Source organism: Epinephelus fuscoguttatus, linkage group LG20, assembly GCF_011397635.1.
Source record: "Epinephelus fuscoguttatus linkage group LG20, E.fuscoguttatus.final_Chr_v1".
NCBI lineage: Eukaryota > Metazoa > Chordata > Actinopteri > Perciformes > Serranidae > Epinephelus > Epinephelus fuscoguttatus.
In genome coordinates, this window is record NC_064771.1 from 13,076,190 (window position 1) to 13,103,958 (window position 27,769).

Genomic DNA, 27,769 nt, shown 5'->3' on the forward strand with positions numbered 1-27,769 from the left:
AGATTTTGGCCAAGAATGTGAATAGAGCTGCTGATTTTGTTTTGTTACACTGCAAAACATGCCACAGAAGATGCAGCATATTTAGCATATTTAGTACTATTCTGACAGAATTTAACCTGATCAACAAATTATTTTCCAGACTTCATTTTGGTTGCCACATTCCCTAAATATATACAGCTCTGCAGATTTAAAGTGTTTTTTTTTGTTTTTTTTTTTTGTTTTTTTTTTAGGGGGGAGCAACCCCTGACCCCCCATTTTTATAGTGTTCCCAATACTTCTCAAACCAAAGTTAGGCCCTTGGTAGTATCATAGTCTAATTAGAGGTGTTTCTATCACAGTTATCCACATAAACTAAATATAATTGAACGTCACAGTAATTGTTTTTTGTTGCAAACCGGTCTGACTGTTTCACTGTGTCACCTTGGAGGGTAAAAACAGTCTTGCACGTGTTCTGTGACCTACACAGCCAACACCCTGCCCCTCAGCCTGAGACCACCCATTGTCGGGTAAATAAATGTTGTTTCACAGACTTTTTTCTCAGAGAACATAACTTGTACAACTTTAAAAATGAGTGCAATTGACGCAGGTGTGTCGGTAGCTGAGCCCTCATGCAGGCACACCCAGGTGGATGAGTCAGTATGTATGAATGTAATTAGATTCACCTGTGCACAATGCGTCAAAATGTCTGCTGTGAGACACACACGTGTGTTGCCTCTGTACACGTGTATTATGTATACTTTAAAATACATTTCCCATGGGTCGCTGCCTGACATTTTAGAAAATACTATTGCAGTTAGCACTTTGAATGCATGTTAGCTTAAAGTTAGCATCTTATACTCCCTACGGTGTCACTGCAATTAAATATTTGAAATTAATTGGGTATATTTAAATATTATCGTTTCAAAACTCACCAAATTGTTATTTCGCTTTCTCTTTTTTTATGGACAGACGCGTCAGGAGCTACAGGTGGTTATTAATTAGTATTCCGGGTGTTATTATTACATAACCGTCTGCTACGTTTAGGATATAAACTTTTTTTTTTTTCTAACCTTAGGTAATCCACGCGCGGCTCATGATTGGCTGTCAGCGCCGAGACGGGCACACTTGTAAACCAATTGGCGCTGGTTCCGTTGATTGCTTGACGGGGAGCACGCTGCTGATTGGCTGCGGGGGTGTTGAGTGGGCGGGCCTTGTTAAGTAACTTGGGAGAGTTCACGTATGAGCTGTTATTTTGATAGTCTCAGCAAAAGGCTGGTCAAGTCCCAGGCAGGCTTTTCTCTTATTTTACAGCATAATTGCTTCTCGTGAGCTGCCGACCAGCTCGTAAATATCTGTCGATTTTACTGTCATTTTAAAAAGGGGGAAAACATGTCTACAGAGATCCCGGAGATTTTCAGGGCGCTTCTTGAGCAACCATTCACTCTCCCCAACTTTGACGATAATGGTAAGTGGCTGCCGAAGTTCAGGGACGTGTTTTAAATCAAGCCATGCAATATCGTGACTTAAGAGTTTGTTTTAATGCAAGGACAATTGCTGATGTAGGATTGGCGTTTTAAAGTAGTTTCTGAAATGTCTGCAAACAACTGCGTGATTGTTGCATAATCCCTGTCAGCTGAGCTGGATGGGAATGTGTGCCAGCTGCTGGACTGCAGGGGTCTGCTTCTTGGCTTCAGTGTCCAGCGGTTAGTGGGGTACATTAAAAAAAAAAAATACCCCTCAGAGACAGTGCTGATTGAATATTGCCTCATGGCCCAGACAGACAGGCCGCTGCAGCAGAAGCTATGTGATGACCGACACTTGGCATAGTTTCTGACTGTCTGAGACTGGCTGAGTGATATGATCAGTGACTGTGATGCCTTTTTTAAATTACTCTAGTCAATGCTTTTTGACACCGTCACCCCAAATCATCTGGAGAAATGTGCAAAAGTTGCAATAACAAGTCCTCAGTTCTCTGCATAATCACTGTGAAATACCCAGAGGGGGACAAATGTCAGTTCCTAAAAGAGACCTATCCACATGCATAGTGAGCATGGTTTGTCTGCATAGTCACTAGTCTGTCAAACCAGCAGGACCTCTTCATCCTGTTGCATCTTTGTTAAACAAATGCAACAAGTGCCCTGTAATACCAGCTGGATCCTGCAGCAGTTGTCAGAAGCACACCTATGGTGAAAGTTGAAAGGAGCTACTGTTTTTTTTCCCCCTGCACTAATCCTGTCCCAGGGATGTGTTGATCAGATAAAAGAGATCACTGCATACAGCATGGTAATATAATTTTCCTACAACCCTGTCTGTGGGATCTGTGTTTGTTCAGCAGTAACCTGATGGGATTTGAGCTATTGGCTTGGATCGAATCTTGAAAATCTGTCAAAGTAGCCCTGCCCCGAGATGTTTGAATGAAAACCACTTACAGTGACCCCACACTGGCTGTTCTACCTATTGTTCTTTATATAGCTGTATCAGGGTGATCTAGCCCAATGTTGCTTTGAAACATCTTTACAAAAAAAATGGATTAGCTGATCCTGGATAGCAAAATTGTGTGTATGTCTCTCTGTATGTATAAGGTTTAGAGGGGCTGGTGGACTTTAGAGTCGTGATTGAATCACTAGATGGCTCTGTTTTCCTTTCTACTCTGGGCCCTGTTTAGATAGATTAGATTAGAGTCAAGTAATATCATTACACTGAATGGTGTGTTGTTGCGGTTGGCCCCATTTCACAGGATTTAATAATCACTTGTTAGTCTGTGTGTGTGTGTGTGTTTTCAAATTTGGCACAAATGTCCACTTTGAGTCCAGGATGAACTGATTAGAATTCGGTGTCAAAGGTGATTAAATGCTAATAATGACAAAATTTCACACTAATGTCAAGTAGGATAAAATGAAGAAATGATGTGAGGTCAAAGGTCAACTTCACTGTGACATCATAATGTTCTGCAAAAACACTTTTCTGGCCATGACACAATGTCATATCTCAGGAACAGAGGGGGAGACATTTGGTCAGATACTGAACTGGTGACACTAATCTTGGGTGTCCACCTTGTAACTGTGCTGGTTGTATAGATCTTCTGTGCTGCTGGGAGGAAGATGTGTGTGAAACATCCATGTTTTCTCAGACATGGATACAAACTGTAACTGCAACTTGATGGGTTGGTGGCCATTCTAGTTAAAACTGGTCCAGTATTGAGTGAGAGGGCTGCAGTTGTCAGCTGTGATACAGGCTGTGGAAAAAAACTCTGGGGGCACATGTGCACTGTCAATTTAAGTCTGTCAGGCCTACGTCAGTTAAAAAATGGTTATTCCCATTAGTGACTTAGACACAAAAACATTAAAAATACCGGAGTTACCTTTTAAGGCCTTCTAAATTAATTCTAGTAGTTTGGAAGAAGTCATACAAACATGGGGGTGAAAATTTTTGGGTGAACTGGTCCTTTACTCCAAGAATTATACTCCAGAATATGTACAAACTGTCAAAGTACTTCTTTACACAGTTACATTGAATATTTAACACATGGCACACACACACTCTAGTGACCATGATGGCGCAGATTTGCTCCAGGACCTTTCACGTGCAGATGCTCAGAATTAGCAACAGAGGCTTCAAAGGTTTGGCTTTTATATTTTTAGATTTTCTTGTTAGCTGTAGCACCTGTGGAAAAGCACTTTACACATGAACAGTGAGCATCACATTTCTCCATGCATATAATGTGACACAGGGGTCAGTAGTTGTTCCTTCTGAATTTAGATGGTATTTACTGTGTGCAATAATGACTTATGTGAGCACACAGAATCCATAAAGGTGTCTAAAGCAAAATATGCTGCAAACTTTCCTCAGCTTGTACATTTATGACTGTACAGTATATAAACATATGACTAAGATGACATATCAGTGAAATTCCGACTGCTTAATCATTTTGTACAAAACTGCACAGTCATGCTGACAATGGAGCTTGTTTTCAGAGAAATCCATTCACTTTTTATTAATTTTGCCAGACAGGGAAACCGCATTGTGGACAGATTAAATTTGTGGCCACGCGGCATCCATGTGAGACAGACATCCCATGTTTTCTGCTGTGGTTTGTGGGGACTCTTATTTAATGTTCTATGATAACAGGCAGTTTATTGGAAGGTTCTTGAGGTCAGGAAAAGGTCAAGTTCCCAGGAAAGTTGCATACAAACTTAATAAGGATAATATAGCTTGATTAGTTATTGTAATGCCCAAGGTTTTAACTTAAATGAGGCAGTGTGGTACTAATATAGAAAGTGATGTTCAGTGAGTGCACTATGGTAGCAGCTAACCTTGAAGGCTTGGTCTCTTCTCATAATGTTAGACTAAAAACAGATTCGGTGAGACACATACAAGCAACATGGGCCGAAAATATCACTGACACTAAAACGTGAGGTCGGACAGTGTGCACCTTGTTGTGTAGAGCTGCCTTTTGCAATTTACCACACTGATGTTGGTATAGAAATAGAGTGAACAACCCATTTAGTGTCATTGGTCAGAACATTGGAGGATGTGGAGGGTGCATGTCTTGCACCGAACATTGAAATGTATTTATCTGTCAAAGAAAACAGGATGTACTTGCATTAGAATCATGTTTTGTGGAAAATTCACAAACAGCTATATAGAAACATTTAGACAACTGATGGATGGACAGAAAATTAAATAGGCAGCTACTTTGATAATGGTTTGGCATTTTGCATGCTAACACATTTCATGATTCCAGATTCTTAAATGAAAGGATTTGTTGCTTTCCCTTTCAAGCATTAATTATTTCGATTGATTAAATTGATTGTCTGTATTGAGTACTTTTACCCTGAAAGTACCTTTTCCTAGTAGTAGCCTACTTGTACTTTCACTTAAGTCTCATTTTCAATGCAGAGTATTTTTTTTACTTGAAGTAAGTGAAGGGTCTGAGTGATTCCTTCACCACTTCATATCACACATCAGGATTAAAAAGGCAAAATATCTCAAGCAAGCAAGCAGTTGTTGTGAGACTGATCCAGTACTGTATGTTCCTGAGCTGTTGTGGCGACTCTTTATTAGATAACACAGATCATCAGATGTCCTTGGGATGTCTCCCCGGGCCGCAGCAATCCTCTGCAACCCTCTGCAACAATCTTAAACCTCAAGGTTCTGCCTCTGTACGGCCATTTGCTCTGTTGCACGGCTCCGCCGCCCTGCATGCATATTTCTGAGGGACATAGACAGAGCTGCAGCTCATTGGACGGAGCCTGTAGATATGTAATTGCGGCAGCCGCACGTGTGTTTGCATGTGAGAGGTGGTGCAGCAATGCAAGGGCATACGTGAACTACATGTTGCATATACGTCCTATGTGGTGTTTGAATTGTGACGAAGTTGCAGGATAAAAATGGAATCATGCGTTTAATATGTATTTCTAAAGATGATGAGATGGGTCTGGATGGTTTTACTTTTTACTTATCATACCTCACGTAAAGATAAAAGGCCAGTCCACCGTGCTGTCTTCTGTGACTGTATATAACACACTTTTAAAAACTTAGATAAGAAAAAGAACTTTAGTAAATGACACTGATCACTGTAGGACTAGTCTCGCAGAGTCACATTTATCTCGCGTTGCTGCAGGACCAAAATGGATATCGGTCACAGGCTGCTTATATCAATGCACGTTGATGGTTTGGCTCGTGACCAACACGTTTTTCTCTTTTAATGTATGCTGCGGAACATCTATAACTCGGTCAACCAATGAGATCTTGCGGCGCGACAACCGCTCTGATTGGCTCCTCGCTAGAAGTCACCGCCCCCTACTTAATATTCATAAACAGAGGGCTCGGCTCGCGTATCAACACAGAGCTGGGCGGACATTTTTGACGAGGAGGTGCGGTTTGTTATCAACACCGAAACCTTAAGACGACCAGATTTTCTAAAAGTAGGCTTTCGCAGAGGATTAGGGATGCACTGACGGTCGTAGAAAGATTTAAAGCGCAAATTTTGGATTTTAAAAAGACTAGAAACACCGTGTGACGACGGTGATACCGGTTTGATAGCAAACGTTACCGAGCGAACAGGCCAGCTGCTGAGCTTGCTGCTTTGCCAGTTACCAACGTTAGGTCGATAACGTTAACAACAAGGAGGGAAAATGTCGGTCGAGCCGATTATTATCAGACTAGAAACGGCCACGGGGGGCTCGAGTACATTCCCGGTGGTTTTGAAGAAGATAATGGAAATGCCTCCGCCGAATATTCTGGACGGCGACGACGGTGAGTACGGCAGCGTTAAATGGACGGAGAGAAAGGAGCGATGTAGTATTAGGTCAAACTGCAGTTGAGCCTGTGACCCCAGTGTAGTTAAATATGTGCAACGATACTAACTCATGTAACGTTACACCATGCATTATAGCACGATGTATACAGGCCTGTATTCTCTGGAGTCTGTGACCCAGTTAGTGAAGGAGGAACTGGCTGTTTGAAGCACTGAAACTGTTGTTGTGGCTCACTGTTTCTAAGCATTGGAGACAGTAAAAAATGACGACTTCTGCTGGCAGGCCTTTGATATTGCACTTGTGTGGATGGAGTAAATTGCAGACCACGATGAAACAAGTGGTTTTCCTGCTTTCATTGTTGCCTTGTGCTGTCTTGCGTCGATACTTAAGCTTTCTATGTCTGCTAACATCACTAACTTAGACCCACCTCACTGTTTAGACTTTTAGAGGCACGTGCCTAATTTTAAATGCATTATTCAAACAAAAATCCCATTTTCTAATTGCAATGATTTTTTTGTCGACAAAAATAAGTAAATTAAAAATCTGCACAGAATACAATTCTCTGCAAAAGGAATACTTGTGTTTAAATTTAAAGACACTAAACTTTTGCAAAATACAGTCAATCGACAGTTTCAGTACATATAAATCTGTGTCAGATTAATGTCTTGAAACAATGTTGGTGGAACATTATTGCTAAGGTACTGCCAAAACTTAAGATTTATAAATGGTTTGTAAGCAAGGAGATAACTTAGCCTCCACCCCCAACACCTTCCACTGTGGTTTGGTGTGGTGATAACAGCAGTACTGAACAGAAGTGGAAATGTACTGGAAAATGGACATGTAATGATATTGAGTAGCAAACTGTCTGACTGTAAAAAAAAACTGAAACATTACCTGTATGTCTTCATGCTATAAGAAAGGGTAAAAAAAAAAATAATGTGGTGTTATGTGTAGGTTATTAAGCAATGGTTTTACTGGTCTAGGTACTGTATTGACTGTATGTGGCCCATGAACTATGAGCTATTTTATGTCTGTAATGTTTTCACTGTGGCAATGGGCTTTGAAGCTGAATTCGTAAAGTGTCTCAACTGTGCCCTTGGTTGGAATTGGTTTGAATTTTTGGGTCTAAAATAAGAGTATGGTCCAGACCTGCTTAAAAAAAGAAATCTCCTGAGATAAGTTACGATCTGGCGCTCTATTATTAAACTGAATTTGACTTGACTCGACCAAAAAACATTCCAGTCTGGTCATAAAACTTGCATAGGGTGGATCTATAGTCCATTGATATCCAGACAGCATGATGAACCTGAGGTGCTCTGTAGGAAATTGCTGTTGAGAATTGCATTTGTGGCAATTTTAGGACTGGTCTCTTTGTTGTAGAAAGGTGCAATAAAAACTTGGTGGTTGGGTTTTGTGCCTGAGGGACCTCTCTTAATGAGGTCTCTTTTGAGGGTAAAAGCAGACATATCCTACGTCAGGAACTCTCAATTTTTCTTGAGCAGTTTTTGGATAAAATAAGACAGAAAACTGCTTTCTGTGTCATGACAAATGTGTTAACTAATTTCTGTGAAGACTGTCTTTCATATATCTAACTGTGAATCTCTCCTGTGTTTCAGACACCGACAAGGAAAAGCTGTGTCTGGGAAATGATGTGGAATTGGGCGGGGGAGGGAGTGATATGGGCCCTTCAGCCGCCCTGACCCCTGCTATCTGGGAGAAAACCATTCCCTACGATGGTGAAAACTTCCACCTGGAGTACATGGACCTTGAGGAGTTCCTCATGGAGAATGGCATCCCCACCTTGCCTGATGAGGACCCCCAAAAGGGCAGCCCAGAAGTAGACAGCACAAAGAAAGGGAAAAAGGCTACGCCCTCTGTGCAGGTGAAGCATACCAAGCCAGCAAGTGTGTCCCCAGTGGCCCTGCTACCCATTCAGGAGTTGGACAAGTGTGGGGAGGAAGTGCTGATCATCAAGAGTGATTCTGATATCATCTGTGATGTCACTGCAGGTGAGTAGAGATTGGAGGATCAGAGACTAGAGGGCTGCAAATTTTCACTTAAAGCAGCTGTGCAGAGCTTTTCGTTGATTATAGTGCCCCTTTGGTCAAAGCGGTATGACACCCACAGCCTGGTGACGTAAAATTCCGACTGCAGCAGGCAATTACCGCATGCATTTGTTTCGGAGAGCGAGAGAATTAACTAACGTCAGGTCAGTCCAAGTAATTAGTGGAAACAGCAAAATTACTCAGTAAATTCTCCTGTCGTGTTTCTGTTCTGATCTCATGTAATCTGTTGTGTGTTTTGAGCTACTAAACCTACAGTAATAGTGTGAGCCTCAAGTTATTCTGGGTAATGTAGTAACCGTTGTTGTGCTACTGGAAACAATGAGAAGCAGCCGTGTACGTTCGGTGTAAGGAGGAATAAACAGTTAAGAAGTCATCTGCTGAGTCCGCATTATTATGTGAAAAGAATACTCCGACGATTTGGGAGTTTTGGCACTTGTAGGGGGTCAGTGCATCTTGCGCGGAGGGATACACCGGTGAGCAACATCTGCTCTGGGACAGGTACGCTAGGTCACTCGATAAAAGCAAACAAAGAGACAACATGGACGATATTACTCACCTGACTGAAAGCTGTCCATCAGCTCCTGCAGGCCTGGGTGTTTTTTCCAGTTCATCTTAGGAACATGAAAAAAAGTTTCAATCACGCCAGGATTAGTGATTGCTGCAAAGTTTTCATTCCTTGTGATGCACTCTCTGCGGCAGTTTTCCTCCTGATGATATATCTCCCCAACGATGGTAGCACCGAGGGAGCGGATGATTCAGCCTTTCTTCTCACCTGCTCAGCATGTAACACATGGAGTTCCTCATCTGTGTACTCCGGCTCAAACAGGTATGGCTCTGGATCTGTGTCCGCTACAAGAAACTCTTCAAAACCGCGTTCAAAGTCGTCCATTGCAGCTACTAAAATCCGGAGATATCGCTAGGCTAAATAAACAGCTGAGTTTTGTTTACAAGCTACGTCTGTGCCGGCTCACCGGTGTATCCCTCCGCGGATCACAGCGCAGGACGTACTGACCCCCTATAAGGGCAATGCTAAACGCTGAGACCCAGCCACTGGACGTAGAGACACAAAAAAGATATCGATCATGTTGTCTCAATATGAAAATGATAGAGAAAGGGCATAACTCCCAAATCGTCGGAGTATTCTTTTATGTGAAGATACACAGTGAAGACATAACATAATCCTAACACAGCAAAGCTGTTACCTGCCTTCGCTTGCAAAGCTAACGCTACTAACGTTAGGTCAGTCCAAGTAATTAGTGGAAACATGCTAACATGCTAACGTTACACAAAAGTTAGTAGTAAAGTAAGACCTGTTCATAAATGTTCTGGTGTACCTCTGAATTTCTTATAAACTGAGGACAACTGCCTGCTGTATATTTGTGTTCATGGTCACAGTCACAGATAATTTTACATGATGCTCCTTCGTTATCAGTCATGACATCAAAAGTACAACCAAGTCCTCATAGATACATCTCTGGTAAAACTGTTAGGTGTTATGTGTTCAGCATACCCGTTGTGTACTGCTTACTCGAAGAACACTGTAAACATGGCTCCTTCTTCTGTGGTTTAATCGCTGCGGCCGCTGTGGGCGAGCAGAATCTCTTCCGCCTCGGATGCCGTATTCTGGTTTGCTGACTTCCGCTGTGTGTCCGACCCGAGTGAGGCTACGCTAAATAGCCATATAGAGAAAGGCTTTTTTGTCGCTGTTGGGTTCAAATAAATATGCAGATCTTCAAGGGGGGGTGATACGAACTAGGGGCAGTTTTATTAATGGTAAAAAGTTTTGCACAGCTGCTTTAACTCTTGCTAAATATGTATTTCACAATGCAAGATGTTTGCGTGAATGTCTGTTACCTCAAAAATCTTTGCCTCTGGTTTCCGTACCATAGTTATGTACTGTATGTTCACTTTGCTATCTTTGCTATGCAGGGGCACTAGCATCTATTTCTATCATCACAGCGAACCTTTACCACCATTTTGAGATCACTCCAGTGTCACCACATATCAGGTTTGCCTGACATCTGTGTCAGAGCAGAGTTAACTATGGGATTGTCAGCCAACATGTACATTGGTAGATGCTGGAGATCCGGTGTAAGTGTATGCATGTGTGAGGGTGGATGAACATGATGAATTAACACACATCCGTCCAATCAAACACAAAAAAAACGCAAAATAAATAACCTAAAAATAAAGTTATGTATAATAACAGTAAATTAGTAAAAGTAATGTTGAAGTAATTATATTAAATTAAAATAAGGGGGTGGGGTTGTTGTATTAAAAAAAATTGATAATGGCACTTAAGTCTGATTGCTCCAAGGATATCAGATGACTAGGTACATCTTCTTCCCAAAAGGCGATGACTTGGCCCAGATCTCTATATAATGTATGTGTTCATGGTGCTGACAGTGTCGCTGACCTTCAGCTTCATCTGTAGCTGTCTGATATTTAAGTTCACGTGTTTTCCTTCTCTTTGCTCAGAGGTGACCACTGAGGACAGAGCGACCCCTGAGCCCATCGACCCCGATGAGATTGAGATCGAGATCAACTATGAGCCAGATCCCACGGACCTAGTCCTGTCGAGTGTGCCCGGAGGCGAGCTGTTTGACCCTCGCAAACACAAGTTCACTGACGATGAGCTCAAGCCACAGCCTATGATCAAGAAGGCCAAGAAGGTGTTTGTGCCTGAAGAACAGAAGGTATGCTGTAAAAGGGACAAGGGGAGCATCTTAAGCACAACAGTTCAGCAGTATGTGTTACTGTGTGTGTGGATAGTTTGTGTAATGGAAAACAACACAATAGTGAACACTTTGGCCTCTGTATTATCTTAATACTGTAACTTTTGCAAATAAAAAATGAGTGGTTCTAAGGCTATGGTATGAGCATTGTGCTCTTAAAACCTAGAAAAGAGATTGTTTACTAACTTCAGAACATGCCAAAAAAAGCCTGGAAATTGAATAATATATATATATATATATATATATGTGTGTGTTTTCTGATTAAAAAAACATACATATTACATAAACATTGTGAGGCCAAAAGTCAGGGGCATATGAGAGGTTGGCTGATGAAATTGTAATGGTATTATTGCTCGCAATTTCATCAGCCGGTTTCAGGATGCACAAGGTTCAACGGAAGTAGACAGCAGAAATAAGGCCATGTCACAGTGAAGTAGCTCTGGCGACTCACAGTGACTCAGCAGTCTGACAATCTTCAGATTGATGTTTTCCTTTCTCCCCAGTCTGCCTCAGAACACAGGTTTTGTTTACACTCACAAAGGAGCCTGGCTGTGGGCCATATTACTCACTTGGCAGGGGTCAGATTTAGGCTAATGTGTCCACAATAAGATACATTAGGCAGTTAAACCAGGTTACCTTAGTAACCGAGCTCAGGAAGCCAGGTAGGCTCTGGTGTTGTGTTTCATTGACACAGTCCAACCCTTCCCCTTCTTTTTTCTCCACCTCTGCAGGATGACAAATACTGGCAGAGAAGGAAGAAGAACAACGTGGCCGCCAAACGCTCACGTGACGCCCGCAGGTTAAAGGAGAACCAGATCACCGTCCGAGCGGCTTTCCTGGAACGCGAGAACGCAGCGCTGCGGTCAGAAGTCGCAGAGCTACGGAAGGAGTGCGGGCGTTACAAGAACACAGCGAGTCACTATGAAGCCAAATTTGGACCACTGTAAGGGACCACATAAAGCAGATAAATCAAACTGAAACTGCACACCCATAACACAGACAGCACAGTATCGGTCACTTAATTATCACGTCAGGTTAGAAGCATTATTTGGGTGCTGTTCTCATAAAGCAATCCTGATTGCTTGACTGTTGTCTGACTTGACTGGAGTTTGACTGTTGTGTTATAGGTAGTATAAGTACGACAGATGGAAGAGAGTCAGCAGCCTGAACTGGCGTTATATATCATCAAGTTATGTGTCTGCTGTTTAATGTTGACCTCTCTCCCTCCTCTTCCCCCTGTCATTCATCCTTGTTTTCTTCTCTTTCAAGTGCGGTGCCGGAAGACCAATAGACAACGATTTATTCATTTATATTTCTGATGAATAAATAAATCAAACCGATGGGGTTGGGATGTGCGCTATAATCGATCAGATGAAGAGGAGGAGGGTGTGACTGCTGTTGGCATGGAGATGCAATAGTATGTAAAGACCTGACATCTTATTCTTGAGGGTTTTTTTTTTTTGGTATAATAAGTCGATTTACCATCCATGTGAGTGAGAGGAGTGTGAGGATATTCAAGTGCTTCTTCAGTGCACCTCTTTGATGAAGTGTACTTATATCATGTCGTGTATGTATGCGTTTGGCCGAAAGAGATCATTTGTGATGTTTATTTTGGAGACACTGTTGGTTTTGTTCTATTTTATTTTTCAACGATAGACGATAGCAGTTGCAATAGTTTAAATAGAGTATTAGTCGTTATTACGGTTTTGTAGAAATAAACTTGCAGGTTGCTTCCAGTTCTTTCCACATTTGAATGAATTCCAAAACCCACCTGATGGTTTTTGTGATGAGCTGGGCTTTTCTTTGCCCACGAAAACTAGTAACTGTGACATTTCCAATAATTTTAAGCTTGTTCAGGGGATTACAGTGATGTGGCAAAAAAAAAAGTGCAGCCATGTTCACTTCTCTTCATGTATACATACTCATGACCAGTGGCGCAGAGCCACACGTTACCACTCTGCACTCAATGCCTGTCTCATAGTCGCTCTTGTGCTGTTTTTAGTCTCAGAGCAGGACGCCTGGTTTGCTCTCTGCAGGTTTTTAAAGTCGACTTGTCCATTTACGTCAGTAACCTTCACAAGTATTGTGTGTAGAATCCACTGATGCATGGACTGTAAATAGTTTTAGCCTATGATAATGCTTTGTAGACTCTCCCCTCCATCATGTTACAATGTATTCGGTATCACTGGACATTAAAACTCAGATACAAGTCAGGTTTTTAAAGAAACTTGGATTTGGATAAATATGAAGCAATGAAAGTAAATTGATTGTAAATTCCCAAATTGTGAGTGGCTCTCAGATGCAGGATTTAAATTAGTGCCTTAGTGCGACAGATCGATAGATAAAGGTAATTATCATTTAAATCCACACCGTCAGCAGTGCACATAAGAACAAAATTGTTGCAATTGACACTCTGTATGAAAATGTGGATTAAAAACTACAAATCAGCAGCGAAGTGCTGGTGCAAACTATAAATAAAAAAGTACATTTGCAGCGGCGAATACAAGTCCTTCGAGCTCATTGAAAGTGAGAAGAGGGTTATCGAGCTCACATTTTCCAGTTATTTACTATAATTAGAAACCTATTGTGAGGGGTGAATGTGCATTTATATTCTATCACTTCAGTTTTTAGGGTGTGCTGACATTTATCAACCATGTTTCTTATTTGTGTCTGAACTTCTCTGTTCCCTCTGAAACATGTAAGCCGTCAGCGTCTGTTACCAGCTGATTTTTAAAAAGATATAATTTGACAAACCAGGAAGCCTCAGTAGGTGCAGACTGTACTGGGGCGTCTCTCATTAATAATTGAACCCCAAAAACTCCTCAAGCCATTTCAATGCACAAACTGCCAGTTTACAGGGGGGCATATTGTGTAAAACAACACCTAAACCCAGGATTATTTCACTGTCCACTTTTGACAAAAAGGGAAAGCTGTTGTTTTGCTCTTTTGTTGCTGTGCTTCCAATAGAGATAGTGACTTTTTACCTAAATAGATTCAATATTTTGGTCTGTTTTTGTGGGAGGAATTAAACTAATATAGGTTCTTTTTTAATATCACAGCCTGCAGAAAATGCATTTTTATTTGTTTGCACGTGCTCTTTTGTTAAACCGAGACAAGCGCAATCTTTCTTAAAACTAAAAATCAGGACGGTAACATTTGCCCAAATACTTTTACTCTCTGCATCATTACTTTCAGGTAATACAAGTGACATTATCAACAGTAGGGTGTAATTTTTACATTTCATTTTTTTTAGTACAACTCTGACATTATTAGTGACGAACTTCTTGACTCAGTATTTTTTTAATACTTTATGCTATAATAACGAAATCTGCCTTTTATCTGGAACAGGTCAATTTAACTTTGAGGGTTTGTTTTTAACCTTCCTGGTTCTGTTTGTATTTCTTTGTAAAGAAAAGTCTTGGCGTTATGACTGTGGCTACCTTTTGTGTCTTGTACATAAAGTCTGTATAAATAAAGCCTTGTTGAGAAAGTCCCTGAGTGTTGAGTTCTATGTATGAAGATACTTACTAACAATCTAGCAATGAGCGGTTTGTTTAGAAGACCAGTCTAACTAAATTAAAGCTCAGGTCCAGAGTGAAGACCAATATAAGATGAGAGAATAGTTAACATTCTTAGCTGGAGTCTGTTGGACAATATAGAAATATGAATAATAGACAACCTTCTGATTATGTATGCCATAAAATTTCATATAATACATACTCCAGTTATATTCTGGTATAACTACAGTTGTCATGTTTACTGCATTGATCATTTCCTAAACCTTTACTAAATTAAAACAGCTTAGATGAGCTTAAGTATCAAGATGCCCAAAGCCACCTCATTTGTGGACATGGAATTTGTTGGACTCATTTTCCCCCAATCTGAAAAGCAGTCCAAGAAAGCGATGCTGTGTAGAGTGGAACAGTAATAAAGGTTCAGTCTGGAGTTCAGATAGCAGACCTGTGTGAACTCTTAGTGAGCAGAAGGAAATGCAATCGGTGTGAAACAGTGTCATCTGGTGGAGGAAGTGTAGTAAGATGTGAAAAACCAAGCTGGACTATGCACATTACCTTGAACTAAAACGAGCCCATTCAGCCATCTCTGAACAAGTGTATACAGAGTGACTATAGGCATCAAACAGTTAAATTTAATGCTTTTAAAACTCTTTTAAGTTACTTTAAAAAAAAAAAAAAATCAAATTTCAGACATTGTTGGCCAAATCATGCATTACTTATTTAGGCATTGCAGGTAAGTAGTGTATATGTGGTCTTGTGCAGAGGTAGGTGTTATGTAGGAATATGGTTATTACAGTGAGTTACGTTAATCTATATTTTGCCAACAGATAGATGCAAGTATGAAGTAAAATGACACTATTATAGTTTTTTTCCCTAAGGATTTGTAACATCTGACGTGGACATTTAAAACTTCACTTATTTTCATCACAAAAAGAAATTAAACAATGTATAAATAAAGTAAAATAAAATGTTTGTAGCAGTAAAGACCTCACAAATTCAGGTTTAAGACTATTTTGCAGACAGCCTGGTATACTGTCAGCTTATCGTATTTGTTTAAGCATCCTAAAAACACAATACGTCTCCACTCTTGTTCACGATGGAAAGCATATTTTTTTCCCTTTCTTTATTTCATGGCTGTACCACAATTTTTTTTTGTTTATTAAACATTTTTGTCAGTTTAATCTGCAAGGCTGTGCATTGCTCACATTTCACCTATGAACTGTTCATTGATGTTTCTTAGCATGGTTTTAAAAATATGAAACAATAATTATTCATGACACACAATTCATTCATGTCAGTAGTGAGTACAGTTTTAAAGGCTTATAGCATTTTTGATGTTATAAACCTGTCCCATAAACATTCTTGAACAGAGGGAAATAAAGACACAAGTATAAAACAGAGTTTTATTGACAAGTCAAAAAAAATGTTTCTTGAGGTGTGTAAGAAAATCTGCAAAAGCTGAAAAACTAAAACAAGAGCTGGGCCGTGGTGTCTTCACCTCTTCTTGAAGCCATACTTCTTTCGTTCATAAAACAGATCTGTTTTGGAGCTGCCCAAGTTCACAATCTTTGGACACCCATCTCGCTGTAATGGAAACAGAGAGGAGAAAAAAGCCTGTTTAAAAAAACATTTCAAATCAGCCAGACAATTTGAGTATTCACAGCAGGGTTCAGTTTAAACTCTAAGTGCTGTGTATTTCCTTCAGGCTCACTAAATCATAGCTAGTAATGCAACATAACAAATATCTGACAGATTCGGCCTGGTTAACTGTGCTTAAGGACACTTACATCTTTCTCCTGGATGGTGCACTCTTTACAGTAGTAGGCATCAGATACTCCGGGCCCTCCGCAGATCACACAGCGTCCCTGATAGGAGCCGTAGTTACACTCATCACAGATGCGCACCAGTGTGCACGGCCTCACATAGGAATCACAGATGACACATTTTCCATCACCTGAGAGGAACGGGGACAGGATGGATTAGGGAATTGATAGGGGAAGGAAAAAAAAAATGTGGATCCAATATGAAAATATGAATAAATAAGAGAATGTAGTAGTAATGCATTATATAACACAGCATCTGTCATAACTATAGCAATTAAATAGACTTCGAAATAATGTTATCATTATAGTCTTGGGGAAATAACTGTCGTTCTGAGATATATATCAACCCCACCATAATGTCCTATTGCATAATTATTGATAAATTACTTTAAAAAAAATTACAGTTATAAGGACAAATCCTCATTCAAACTATCCACAACTTCAGCCAGGAAACCATCATTTGTTTCCCAACTAAAGTGTCCCCATGTCGTTTGATTAAATGCAACCCTAACGTTACTGTTACTGGTGCAAAAGAGAGGAAAAAAATGAACTAAGACTTAACAATTACTCTAAGTTTAGAGGAAAACATATTACAGTTAAAAGATTCAATTAATAGAAGGAAACACTTACATTTCTCGCAAAGTCTCCCGATAGCTGAGGAATACAAACAAAACAGAGCCAGTCAGGCAAATCGCTTTGCTAGATTAAATAGCCAATTCCTTCTCCACATTTACAGCAAAACCCATTACTAAATACACTAAAGTAATATATTACGTGAAACTTTCACATTAGTTATTCTAGTGACATAGACTTATCTATGCTAACACCATGGCTAACAAGCTTTCAATGAAATCCATGCTGTAACGGTTAGCATGGTAGCTAACGTTATATCGAGCAAAACCACAATAAAGGACACCCTGCAGCGGTAAATTAACAGTGTCCGATGACGTGTGAAATAAAATATGTTTTAACTTACCGACACCGGCTTGTTTTCTGCAAAAAATCAAATCTGGATGATGTTTAGCCATTGTTGGCTCACGTATGGCGAGCGCTGCTGTTCCGGTTCAACTTTAACCTTTGACCGGTTAACTTTGTATGATGAATCGCATTACCGCCACCTAGCGTCTCCACAGAGAAATAAATCAGAAAACGAGTTTCGGTGGTACCTTACCTTACTTTTTTTTGTTTGTTTTTTAACACCCAAAAATACATTATGATAGCGTATTTTTCATTAAAGTTGTGGCGGTAAGGAAATTATATCATTTTGTATAAAAAGTAAAAATAAAATTAAAATTGTCATCCTTTAAGCTTTATAAAAAACTTTATGTGCCAAAATTCTTTCTTGCTTGAGAAAAATTTCAATTATATTTGACCAAATATGAAAAATAATACATGAGACCGATACTAGTAAATATAAATCCAAACTACATTCTATAACAATCCGAATAAAAATCAAACTTCCCTATATATTTTGTGCTTACAAGACCTGCCATACCGCGGCCTACAAAAGTGTGACGTCACCACAGACGGCCACATCTTTGTCAGTGAACAAAATGGCAACCTACTGTCTCACTGTCGCCCGGCTCCAGGTAAGAAACGAAAAATGGCTATTTTTACCATATTTACACACCAGTGAAGGATGCCACTTGCTTTCTTGTATTCAATTAATATATTGTTATGTCAGCCTGACATAATTGAAGCTGTAAGAGCGGTTGCTGAGGATAAATAAGCTGTGAAACGGTCACCAGCTCGGTGGCCAGGTCATCGTGTCCTGACTGCACTGAACGCCTCCAGTGGGCAACATCAAGTTTGGCACTGGTTTAAGTTTAAATTCACTGTTTCTGTTTACAAGTACTGGTTACCGATATCATAAGCCCTTAAATGACCATAGCTAGGTTAGCTTTATAAATGGAGTTCGGTGTTTAATAGCAAGGTTAACCACAAGGTTAGAGCTCCCAACAGGCGCACAGGCGACCAGCGTGTAAAAGACAGAAAAGCTATTTGTTAGATTATAGCAAACATTACAGCAAATACGGTCTTGACCATTATTTTTTGGGTTTACTCAAGGGGCAAGTTATCCAGTCAGTTTGCTTGTATGTGTCATATGTCTAATAACAGCAGTGTACTGTGAAGATTATTACAGGTAACATAATAATAACGGTCCACCAGGTGTTTAACCTCCTAATATCTGAACCTAATTGAGATCTAATTAAGGTCTATTCAAGCTCACTTTGATGGCTGTATCTAGCTGGGTGATGTAGAAGAAAACGAGCAAATAACCCTAATAACTTCATCTAATATAGACAAATCAAACAATATCTTTAGGTTTGGAAAATCACATGTCTAGTGTATGACATTGGAGTGAATAATGGCAAGAATTTGCTGTCATTTTCAGCTGTCAATGTTGAGAAACTTGATCTGGTAAAAGCTCTGTAGTATTACTTTACTCAAAAATCTGTGCATTCCATCTCATAAAAATACCACATTAGGTTAACACTACTAGAAAGTAGTGTATTGCACAGCTTATGCTTACGTTCTGTCTGTGAACGTCATTTAAACTTTAGCACACATTGGCTACGGTTACATGATGGCTTCTCATTCGGAATGAAATAAATCTGAATGAAATCATTCGGAATTAAAGTGTTTCCAGGTAGTTTACATGGGAAATATTAATTCCGAATGAGGGTTTACATGGGAGATCAGTTCAATCGCCTTTATTCAGGTCTGCGCAAGGTTTGGGGCAGGGAAAGTTTCTGATTGGATAGGGGCGGAGCGGATGTTACGTGTTTACCTTTACCGGAAGAAAACACTGTAGTCCTCGCTCCGGATAACAAGACGCTTGACGACGCCGTTATTAGTGCCTTTTTCGGGCGTGTTTTGCTTATATTCTTAAAGCAGCAGTACGACAACAACCTTGGTCTGCTAATGCTTCATCTGTTGAGCAGGAGAAGGGAGGCAGAAGACCGTGCTGTGGCGAATGGGAGTGAGTGCAACGAGTCCGACTGCTCTGCCGACTGCTCAGCCCGTTGCTATGCGCACTATATACGTCATCGCGCCAGAACGGCAAGGAAACGAGCATGCGTAGAAAGACCGGAATGAACTTAAAGAGGAATGAGTGTATACATGCACACAAAATTCTTTCATTCGGAATGACAAACGGAATAAACCACCCCCTTTAATCGGATTTAATTTTCAATTGGAATGACCGTTTTTCAATCGGAATGACCGTTTACATGACCACTTTTAATCGGAATGGCCGTTCATTCCGATTAAAAGTGGAATTAAACTGTCCATGTAAACGTACTGACTGTCTGGTCATTGAAGGCCTTCAGTTGTTACTCTTCATTCTTTTGCACATCTCCAAGTTAATTAGTCATGTATTTGGAGCGAGTCTACTGAACAGTCTGGCTCTTTTCTGGTACTGCCCTGCTTTACAATCAGTACATATTCAAACAGAGCTAAAATTAATGTGTGAGTAAGTTTATGAGTTTAAGTGCTCAGCTCAAGGGCACCTGAACAGTGGCTGAGACAGGAAGGTTGTTTTGACCCTCTTCTTCTTGTTATCTCATCTAGTGTGAACACTATACAATATAAATCCAGTTACGCACAGTTTGATATGACATTTTAAAATTAAGCTTCTCAAACGTTTGAAAATTGGCAGGAAAGATGTTTGAATGTTTTAGGGAACTGGAGCTGGTGTGCTTCTATAGGCTGAGAATGTACTGGTATTTATGGTTGGCCTCATGAGGGGTTGCATAGCGTTCACCTGGTATCACCCTGATATCTGACACTTGAGCCTGCACTGCAAAATAGAGTTGCATTCAGAAGCTAACTTCCCATTGTAATGGAAGTAATATTTCCATATTAATATGATTTTAGGCACAATATTGTCAAATTCTGCTCTCAAAAAGAATACAATATAGTTTAAAAAAATAATATTCTGTGACTGAGCACTTGTTTATTTTGTTATTTTTATTGTGGGAAACAGTGCTGAAGTTAAGTTTATGCTAGGTTTTGTCCGCAGCTCTGTGATTATGCTCATACTTGTGCTTCTGTTGTCGTTTCCAGCTGGCTCTGGGCCATGGTGCACGGCGCCTGCATGTATCAGCAGCTTACAGAGCCAAGGCCAACGTGTCTATGAGCCGCTTTGAGCCCACTTCCTACATCAACTATGAGAAGCTCCAATCCAACGTGGACATTGTGCAAAAAAGGTCAGCACTGTTTCTTCCAAACACTCCCTTATCTGTGTGATTGTTTGATCTCTAGTGTTTGTTTGTCCTTAAGCACAGTTTCTCTATATCTTCCCACTTTTTTTTCCAGCTACTTTTTATTGGTTGTATTTATATTCCTGCTGAAATGTCTTCTCATGTTTCAACATCCTGCTAGGATTAAAATGTCTAATTTTTCTGTCCAGACTCAACCGGCCACTCACCCTGTCAGAGAAGATCGTGTACGGCCACCTCGATGACGCCCACAACCAGGAGATCGACCGCGGCCGCACTTACCTGCGGCTTCGTCCCGACCGCGTGGCCATGCAGGACGCCACAGCCCAGATGGCAATGCTCCAGTTCATCAGCAGCGGCCTGCCGAAGGTGGCCGTGCCCTCCACCATCCACTGTGACCACCTGATCGAGGCCCAGACTGGAGGAGTTAAGGATCTGGCCAGAGCAAAGGTACGGGATTTTTATTTGTGTATGGTAATTATACTGATGTTTTAAAAGTAATGGCTTGTTAACATGCGTTGTCATCATGTTTCACTTCATAGGAAATCAACCAGGAGGTCTACAACTTCCTGGCTAGCGCTGGGGCAAAGTATGGAGTTGGCTTCTGGAAACCAGGCTCTGGAATCATCCATCAGGTATAACTTTGACTGAAGTTTGACTGCAGTGCCTGGAAATGATCATTTTAGCACGCTAACGTTCAGATTTCATACACAAACAGATCATCCTAGAGAACTACGCCTACCCAGGAGTGATGCTGATTGGCACAGATTCCCACACGCCAAACGGTGGTGGGCTTGGTGCCATCTGCATCGGTGTTGGAGGAGCAGACGCTGTAGATGTCATGGCAGGAATCGCCTGGGAGTTAAAGTGCCCCAAGGTTAGCAGAATACAATGTTTTAACTTTTGTTTCCTGTCTCCTGCATCAAAAATATTTTATATTTTGATTCTCCACAGCAACAGTAGTTGTATTTCTTTCCACCTCTGAACTTCCTTACCACAACTAACTCAACGATCTCTTCCTCAAAGGTGATTGGTGTGAAGTTGACCGGTAGTCTCTCAGGCTGGACGTCTCCTAAGGATGTCATCTTGAAGGTGGCTGGCATCCTGACAGTGAAGGGAGGCACTGGAGCCATCGTAGAATACCATGGGCCAGGAGTTGACTCCATTTCCTGTACTGGTCAGTTTAAAAAAAAGCTTTTTCAACCTGATATCATTACACTTTAATATCTTTTGATTTTGCTTCTAGCTATTTGGTACACAATATTCATTCAGTTTTACTGTGCGCAGGAATGGCCACCATTTGCAACATGGGAGCTGAGATTGGAGCCACGACCTCAGTGTTCCCTTACAACCACCGCATGAGGACCTACCTGGAGAAGACTGGACGTGGACGTATGTTTAGGGCTTTGGTCAAACATTTTTTAAATTTTTAGTTTTATCACTTTGCATCACGACTGAGTCAAGGGAAGACAAAACAATGATACAATCCATGGACAATACATTTGTCAAGGTTGTGAGTGTTGGCCAGGATCACTGTCGCCTCTCATCTCCTTCTGTCACTCTTGATCATGTGTATCATCTGTTCTATGTCACAGAAATATTCAGAAGAAGTCCCAGAAAAGAGTAAAATTAAAATTAATTAATAATCTATGACACCTCCTATCAGATGAGTAAAAAAGAAGTAGATAATCAGGATTACAAGCAGAATAGCTCTAATGCAGAAGTCTTGTCAGTGTGTCTCAACACTCATCCTCCTGTTTCTTCCCAGAGATTGCTGCCCTGGCTGATGAATACTCAGACTTGTTGGTACCAGATGAAGGCTGCGAGTATGACGAGCTCATCGAGCTCAATCTGGACGAGGTTTGTCTTTTTTCTTTTCTTTTTTTTTTTTTTAAATGAATTTACAGTGTCTCTGACTTCATGTGTAGGTGTAGATTTTTACGAGGGACACAGTGGACATGTCCCCCTCATTATTTAGAACATGTGCATATGTAACCTGGTTAGACCATCCTGATGACATGAGTTCAACATTGTGTGTAACTCTCTGTATCAGTCTGGACTCGATGACTCGTAGTTGATTATGTAAAATGCAGACCACAGCCTGCAGAACAGTAATGGTGGCTCTCAAAGCAACAAGCACTAAGTCTAACATTGGTAGACTAAACAAAGCAGTAAGTGGTGTTATTGCAGAAACAGAGTCAATAACAACAATTAACAAGAACAAAAGTATACACTCGTGGAGTTTCTTGGAGGAAAAGGCGTTTTTGCCATTCTTCTGACTAGATTTGGCAAAAGCTTGATTTATAAACTGGCTCTGTTGGCGATGAAGAAGACTGGCTCTGTTGCGCTGATTGGCCCACTGAAAATGTTTGGGGCGGCACAGAGTTCAAACTGATACAGAAAACGAAACAGAATCTTGAATTCATGTCATCAGGATGTGTCCTACCAGGCTACAGCATTTGTCACCCTTCCCAATATATCATGAAACAAGCTGAGGGCTTTTATTCTAAACATTCAAGACATTTATCTCATAAATTAATGCAAAAAAGGCACAAATTGGTACAATAATATTCACCATAATGCAGGGAAGTAATTGTGTTTTTTTTTAATATGACTCCTGAGTGTCTGTTACCAGTGCTATTTCTATACATCTTTAGATACATATCTTGCCATTACAATTAAGCACGACTTTCGTAAATTGCTGCAAAATGTATGCAGAAGTGGTTAACGTCACAGCTTAGATTGCTTACGTTAATTATTTTTATTTACAATAACTGATTTCTATGTTGTTTCTTTCTCTAGCTGAAGCCCCACATCAACGGACCCTTCACCCCTGACCTGGCTCACCCAGTGTCTGAAGTAGGCGCTGTTGCTGAGAAGAACGGCTGGCCATTAGAGGTTAAAGTTGGTAAGAACCGGCCCGAGATCAACAGGCTGCACAGCTTTGGTCATGCTCCTGCTATTTACCTCAGTACAATTTTAGAATGTCTGTCTCCTTTCCCTTCCAGGTCTGATCGGCAGCTGCACCAACTCCAGCTATGAGGACATGGGCCGCGCCGCCTCTGTGGCAAAGCAAGCTTTGGATAAAGGCCTGAAGTGCAAGGCTCAGTTCACAGTCACCCCCGGCTCAGAGCAAATTCGCGCCACCATCGAAAGAGATGGATATGTGAGTGTTGGTGCACAAAGAAAGTTGGATTTGCGCCTCCCTTTTTGGGTGTTGTGATGAAAGCTCAGATATGTTTGTGTCTTTTAGTCAAAGATCCTTGGTGATGTTGGAGGCGTGGTCCTGGCCAACGCATGTGGACCCTGCATTGGACAATGGGACAGGTAGGTGTTTGGGCCATGACGGACAGTTACGAAATACCTCAATTTGACTTGTGCTTTTTTAAAATGAATATATATTGTGTGTGTGTTTTGCATTCAGGAAGGATATCAAAAAGGGAGACAAGAACACGATCGTCACGTCCTTCAACAGAAACTTCACTGCCAGGAATGATGCTAACCCTGCAACACACGCCTTTGTTACCTCCCCTGAGGTAAACTCACACTAAGCCCACACTACAAGATGCACAAACTTAAACTTTGAAGCTTAACCACCTTGTCCTCTTCCTCAGATTGTCACTGCCCTCGCAATCGCCGGCACATTAAATTTCAACCCAGAGACAGATTTCCTCACAGCCCCCAACGGTGAGAAGTTCAAGCTGGAACCTCCCAACGGAGATGAACTGCCTTCCAAGGACTTTGACCCGGGCCAGGACACCTACCAGCACCCACCTCCTGATGGCTCCAGTCTCAAGGTGGACGTCAGCCCTGAGAGCAACCGGCTACAGCTGCTGGAGCCCTTCGACAAATGGAGCGGAAAGGATCTGGAGGACATGAAAGTTCTCATCAAGGTCAGGTCTCTTGAAACGTCATCCTCACCTATAGCAGTTTGTCTCTATAGAAGTTGTCACTGCAGCTGTGTTGAGAATTGTTTTGAACTGTCTGCTTGCTGTCTCCTCAGGTGAAGGGCAAATGCACCACAGACCACATCAGCGCTGCTGGACCTTGGCTGAAGTTCCGCGGTCACCTGGATAACATCTCCAACAACATGCTGATCGGCGCAGTCAACAGCGAGAATGATGCCATCAACAAGATCAAGAACCTTCTGACAGGGGAGTACGGAGGAGTCCCTGATGTGGCCCGTCACTACAAGGTGAGGAGTGCAGAGGGGAAAGAGTACAGGTGCTAGATTATTGGGTCAAAGCTGCTCTTTGGCAGCACACCACTACCTTCCTCAAGTAGTTTGTCCTTCAGCATGGTATTGATTTTAAATTTGGAAGTGGGCCTCCATCAAATGATCCACGGCTCTTGTTTATGTCATTGGCAGCACTACACCTATGCATATGTCTAGGGTTGCATGGTGATACTAACAGGTGAACGACACTGTAAACATGAAACACCTACATCACAGGTGTCTAAAGCAGGACTCCCAATTCACCCCTTGTATCAAGTATAAATCCAGCTTAACACTCTTTCCGTTGTGTTGTGTGTAGGCAAACGGTGTGTCCTGGGTTGTGGTTGGAGATGACAACTACGGTGAGGGCTCCAGCAGAGAGCATGCTGCACTGGAGCCCAGGCATCTGGGAGGAAGAGCCATCATCGTCAAGAGCTTCGCCAGAATTCACGGTACTGCAAAATAACTGCTAAGAGACAGGTGTACCTGAAGCGAGGACTGTGTGCTATCTTAACACTTCACTATTGATTCTGTCAATTAACAAACATGTCTCCCTCCTGTCCTCAGAAACTAACTTGAAGAAGCAGGGTTTGCTGCCACTGACCTTCAGCAACCCATCAGACTATGACAAGATCCGCCCCGATGACAAGATCTCCATCAAGGGACTCAAAACCTTTGCTCCAGGAAAGGTAAGAAGGCATTACAGATGAAAAATGGCTTGCGTGTGGTGACTGTTTTGTAGCTTTCGATGGACGTTTTCAGACTAGAGGAACTTTTTCATAGCTAATGAAAAGCGTCTGAACCTCATCTCTTCCTCTCGCCCTCCCCAGCCTCTCAGCGCAGTCGTGAAGCACAGCGACGGCAGTGAGGAGACCCTGGAACTGAACCACAGCTTTAACGAGACACAAATCGAATGGTTCCAGGCAGGCTCAGCCCTCAACAGGATGAAGGAGCTGCAGTGAGGAAGAGGGAGTGAGGAACAAACGTGGAGGAGGAGAAGGAGGAGGAGGAGGAGGATTTTCAGGGGGAAAACAGGGTGGTGAGGATTGTGTGGACGATGGGGGATGAAGAATGTATATCCTGTCGATGATTGTTCCATCATCTGCATTTTGCACACAGCCTGGACTGGAGAAGTGTGTCGGCATACCTCGAAGAGTTAAATGTTTATTAGTTCAGACTGTGTGCCGAGCTAATGTTGATAATGGAACAATAGCAACTTGTCTACAGTCAGATATCTTAAACCTTCATTTGTCAGTGCGTAGTGTTACTGAAGGTCCTGTAAGCTGCTGTTTCAAAGTCAAACAAGATAACCGGTTAAAAATCAAAGTGTGGTATAAAAACAAAGCTTCAACACACACACACAAACACACACACTAAGCTTCGACTCAAGCAGTGACATAGCGCCCTGCCAGCTGATGCACCACCAGTGTTTTTGCAGCTGTTCAAACAGCTCTGTCGAGCGTGGAAGCCACTTCACACTGGAGCTCAGCCAGCTGATCGCACACTTGCTTGAGGACTGTGTTGCACACTGCATGGCAATTATCAGCGTTAGTCAACCGTTGTCATTCAACCTGCCCCCAGTGTTATTTACACTCCACCTTGAACTAAACACTGCGGTTGGCTGCATCGCTGGGTCCATTTGTTGTTTGGTGTAGTTATAGTTGCAATGACCACATGGATCTAAAAGAAACATGCAGGCACGCACTTCCATTCATTTATTTTCTCACATACTTGCAGTCTGCCCCCTAGTGGCCATGAGGAGATACTGTAGTGTCCACAAGGCACAGCAGCTCGCTCATTTTAACGAAATGACATTTTTGAAAGCAGCACCTAGTTGCTTTTTTCTAGGGATTGTTGAAAGGCATTCTGGGAAGCGTAGGAAATCACTTAAGTGCATGGGGCAGTTTGGGAGCAAGCAGATTCAACAAAGTGAGTTAAGCTAAGGGAGCATAACTGGAACATTACAGATATCCATGTCTTTTAGCAAAGTACGTTTTTATCCATTACATTACACGTTGTCAGTGTTACAAAAGGTTACAGAGAACCACTACAGACATTTCCTCACATACAGAAAGACTTATATGCTTCAATACTGTGTAAAAATACAGTAAAAACACCTCTTCTTTTTCCTTGACACCATCACTACCACCATCTCTAAACTGCCCCCCAATCAGTCCCAAACCTCTTCACAAGGTCAAACACATATGTTTTTTCCACTTGTTTATTTATTTATAATTTTTCCTGCAAAAGGTCGCTTTTCCATCAACTTCTGCACGCACAGGGTAAACTTGGATTTGTGTCCTTTTTCCTCTCTGTGTTCTCAGCGCCCTTTTTTGTAGGGTAACGACACTTTGTTTTACTTTTACCTCAACCAAAATAAAGCTGTGTTGAATTAAAGGAAAGTAACAGCACAGTCAGTTTTGGTTATGGTTAAGAAAACTGACTGCAAATCACCACTTGCTGTAATTAAGTAATGTAGCTACTCATAAGAAAACTCCAGATGGTCGTGTCGGCGGTTATAATCAAGCAAAACTTCAACATGGGGATGATTTCATCAGATCAGAAACAAGTGATTTTTGTCTTCATGCCCACCTTTCCATCCTGGACCCCGCAAAGTAAATGCATCAAGGTTAATTAGATGAAGGCGTAAACCACTCTATTCCTCTAACTGACGTCAGTGAAGTGTCCGGTTTCATGTACATTTAAGTGTTTGTGTAATTTTTCTCCCAGATTATCTTTTCTGTATTACAGAAATGCCAATGGGTTGTAAAATAAAAAATCACAGATCTCATTTATTTACAATGGCTCCAGTGATGTGACTACAGAGTGTTTGGGGTTTAGGTATTGGTACCTGGAGAGGTGTACAGGGTCAAAATCAAATTTAATCATTCACAATGTTGGTAAGACACACATGAACAATGCAATACAACTAAGAAATTTTTGGAGGAAGAG

At 41.3% G+C, this 27,769-nt stretch overlaps 3 protein-coding genes across 4 annotated transcripts; 2 read left to right on the forward strand and 1 right to left on the reverse strand.

Moving 5' to 3' along the window:
- Positions 1-1,208: 1,208 nt before the first annotated feature.
- Positions 1,209-14,533, forward strand: tefa (TEF transcription factor, PAR bZIP family member a). 2 transcript variants are annotated; one of them, XM_049562671.1, is made up of 5 exons: positions 1,209-1,444; positions 7,856-8,248; positions 10,784-11,001; positions 11,772-11,983; positions 12,310-14,533. In XM_049562671.1, the coding sequence occupies exons 1-5, from the start codon at positions 1,369-1,371 to the stop codon at positions 12,329-12,331; spliced, it is 921 nt and encodes a 306-aa protein (XP_049418628.1). In that variant the 5' UTR covers positions 1,209-1,368; the 3' UTR covers positions 12,332-14,533. The 2 variants fall into 2 exon arrangements, with proteins under 2 accessions (XP_049418628.1, XP_049418627.1); XM_049562670.1 differs by lacking the exon at positions 1,209-1,444 and adding an exon at positions 5,847-6,237.
- Positions 14,534-15,944: 1,411 nt separating this feature from the next.
- On the reverse strand, positions 15,945-17,487 carry phf5a (PHD finger protein 5A). Its single transcript, XM_049562672.1, has 4 exons — positions 17,355-17,487; positions 17,009-17,032; positions 16,343-16,509; positions 15,945-16,139 (listed from the first exon to the last, which is right to left on the reverse strand). The coding sequence occupies exons 1-4, from the start codon at positions 17,404-17,406 to the stop codon at positions 16,050-16,052; spliced, it is 333 nt and encodes a 110-aa protein (XP_049418629.1). The 5' UTR covers positions 17,407-17,487; the 3' UTR covers positions 15,945-16,049.
- A 376-nt stretch (positions 17,488-17,863) lies between these two features.
- aco2 (aconitase 2, mitochondrial) lies at positions 17,864-27,608 on the forward strand. The gene is made up of 17 exons (XM_049562669.1): positions 17,864-17,967; positions 20,447-20,589; positions 20,793-21,051; positions 21,144-21,236; positions 21,320-21,478; positions 21,628-21,778; positions 21,889-21,993; positions 22,370-22,461; positions 23,404-23,509; positions 23,610-23,767; positions 23,855-23,928; positions 24,026-24,137; positions 24,216-24,494; positions 24,605-24,796; positions 25,137-25,269; positions 25,385-25,506; positions 25,648-27,608. The coding sequence occupies exons 1-17, from the start codon at positions 17,932-17,934 to the stop codon at positions 25,777-25,779; spliced, it is 2,346 nt and encodes a 781-aa protein (XP_049418626.1). The 5' UTR covers positions 17,864-17,931; the 3' UTR covers positions 25,780-27,608.
- Positions 27,609-27,769: the final 161 nt, after the last annotated feature.

Bases quoted from the DNA above. Each gene is read 5' to 3' on its own strand.
- tefa (XM_049562670.1), top strand. From the start codon at position 6,117: ATGTCGGTCGAGCCGATTATTATCAGACTAGAAACGGCCACGGGGGGC. The intron at 6,238-7,855 runs GTGAGTACGGCA...CCTGTGTTTCAG, and splicing joins TATTCTGGACGGCGACGACG to ACACCGACAAGGAAAAGCTG. The intron at 8,249-10,783 runs GTGAGTAGAGAT...CTCTTTGCTCAG, and splicing joins CATCTGTGATGTCACTGCAG to AGGTGACCACTGAGGACAGA.
- phf5a (XM_049562672.1), bottom strand. From the start codon at position 17,406: ATGGCTAAACATCATCCAGATTTGATTTTTTGCAGAAAACAAGCCGGT. The intron at 17,033-17,354 runs GTAAGTTAAAAC...TGTATTCCTCAG, and splicing joins CAGAAAACAAGCCGGTGTCG to CTATCGGGAGACTTTGCGAG. The intron at 16,510-17,008 runs GTAAGTGTTTCC...CGTTCCTCTCAG, and splicing joins CGGGAGACTTTGCGAGAAAT to GTGATGGAAAATGTGTCATC.
- aco2 (XM_049562669.1), top strand. From the start codon at position 17,932: ATGGCAACCTACTGTCTCACTGTCGCCCGGCTCCAG. The intron at 21,479-21,627 runs GTTAGCAGAATA...TCTTCCTCAAAG, and splicing joins GGGAGTTAAAGTGCCCCAAG to GTGATTGGTGTGAAGTTGAC. The intron at 21,779-21,888 runs GTCAGTTTAAAA...TACTGTGCGCAG, and splicing joins TGACTCCATTTCCTGTACTG to GAATGGCCACCATTTGCAAC.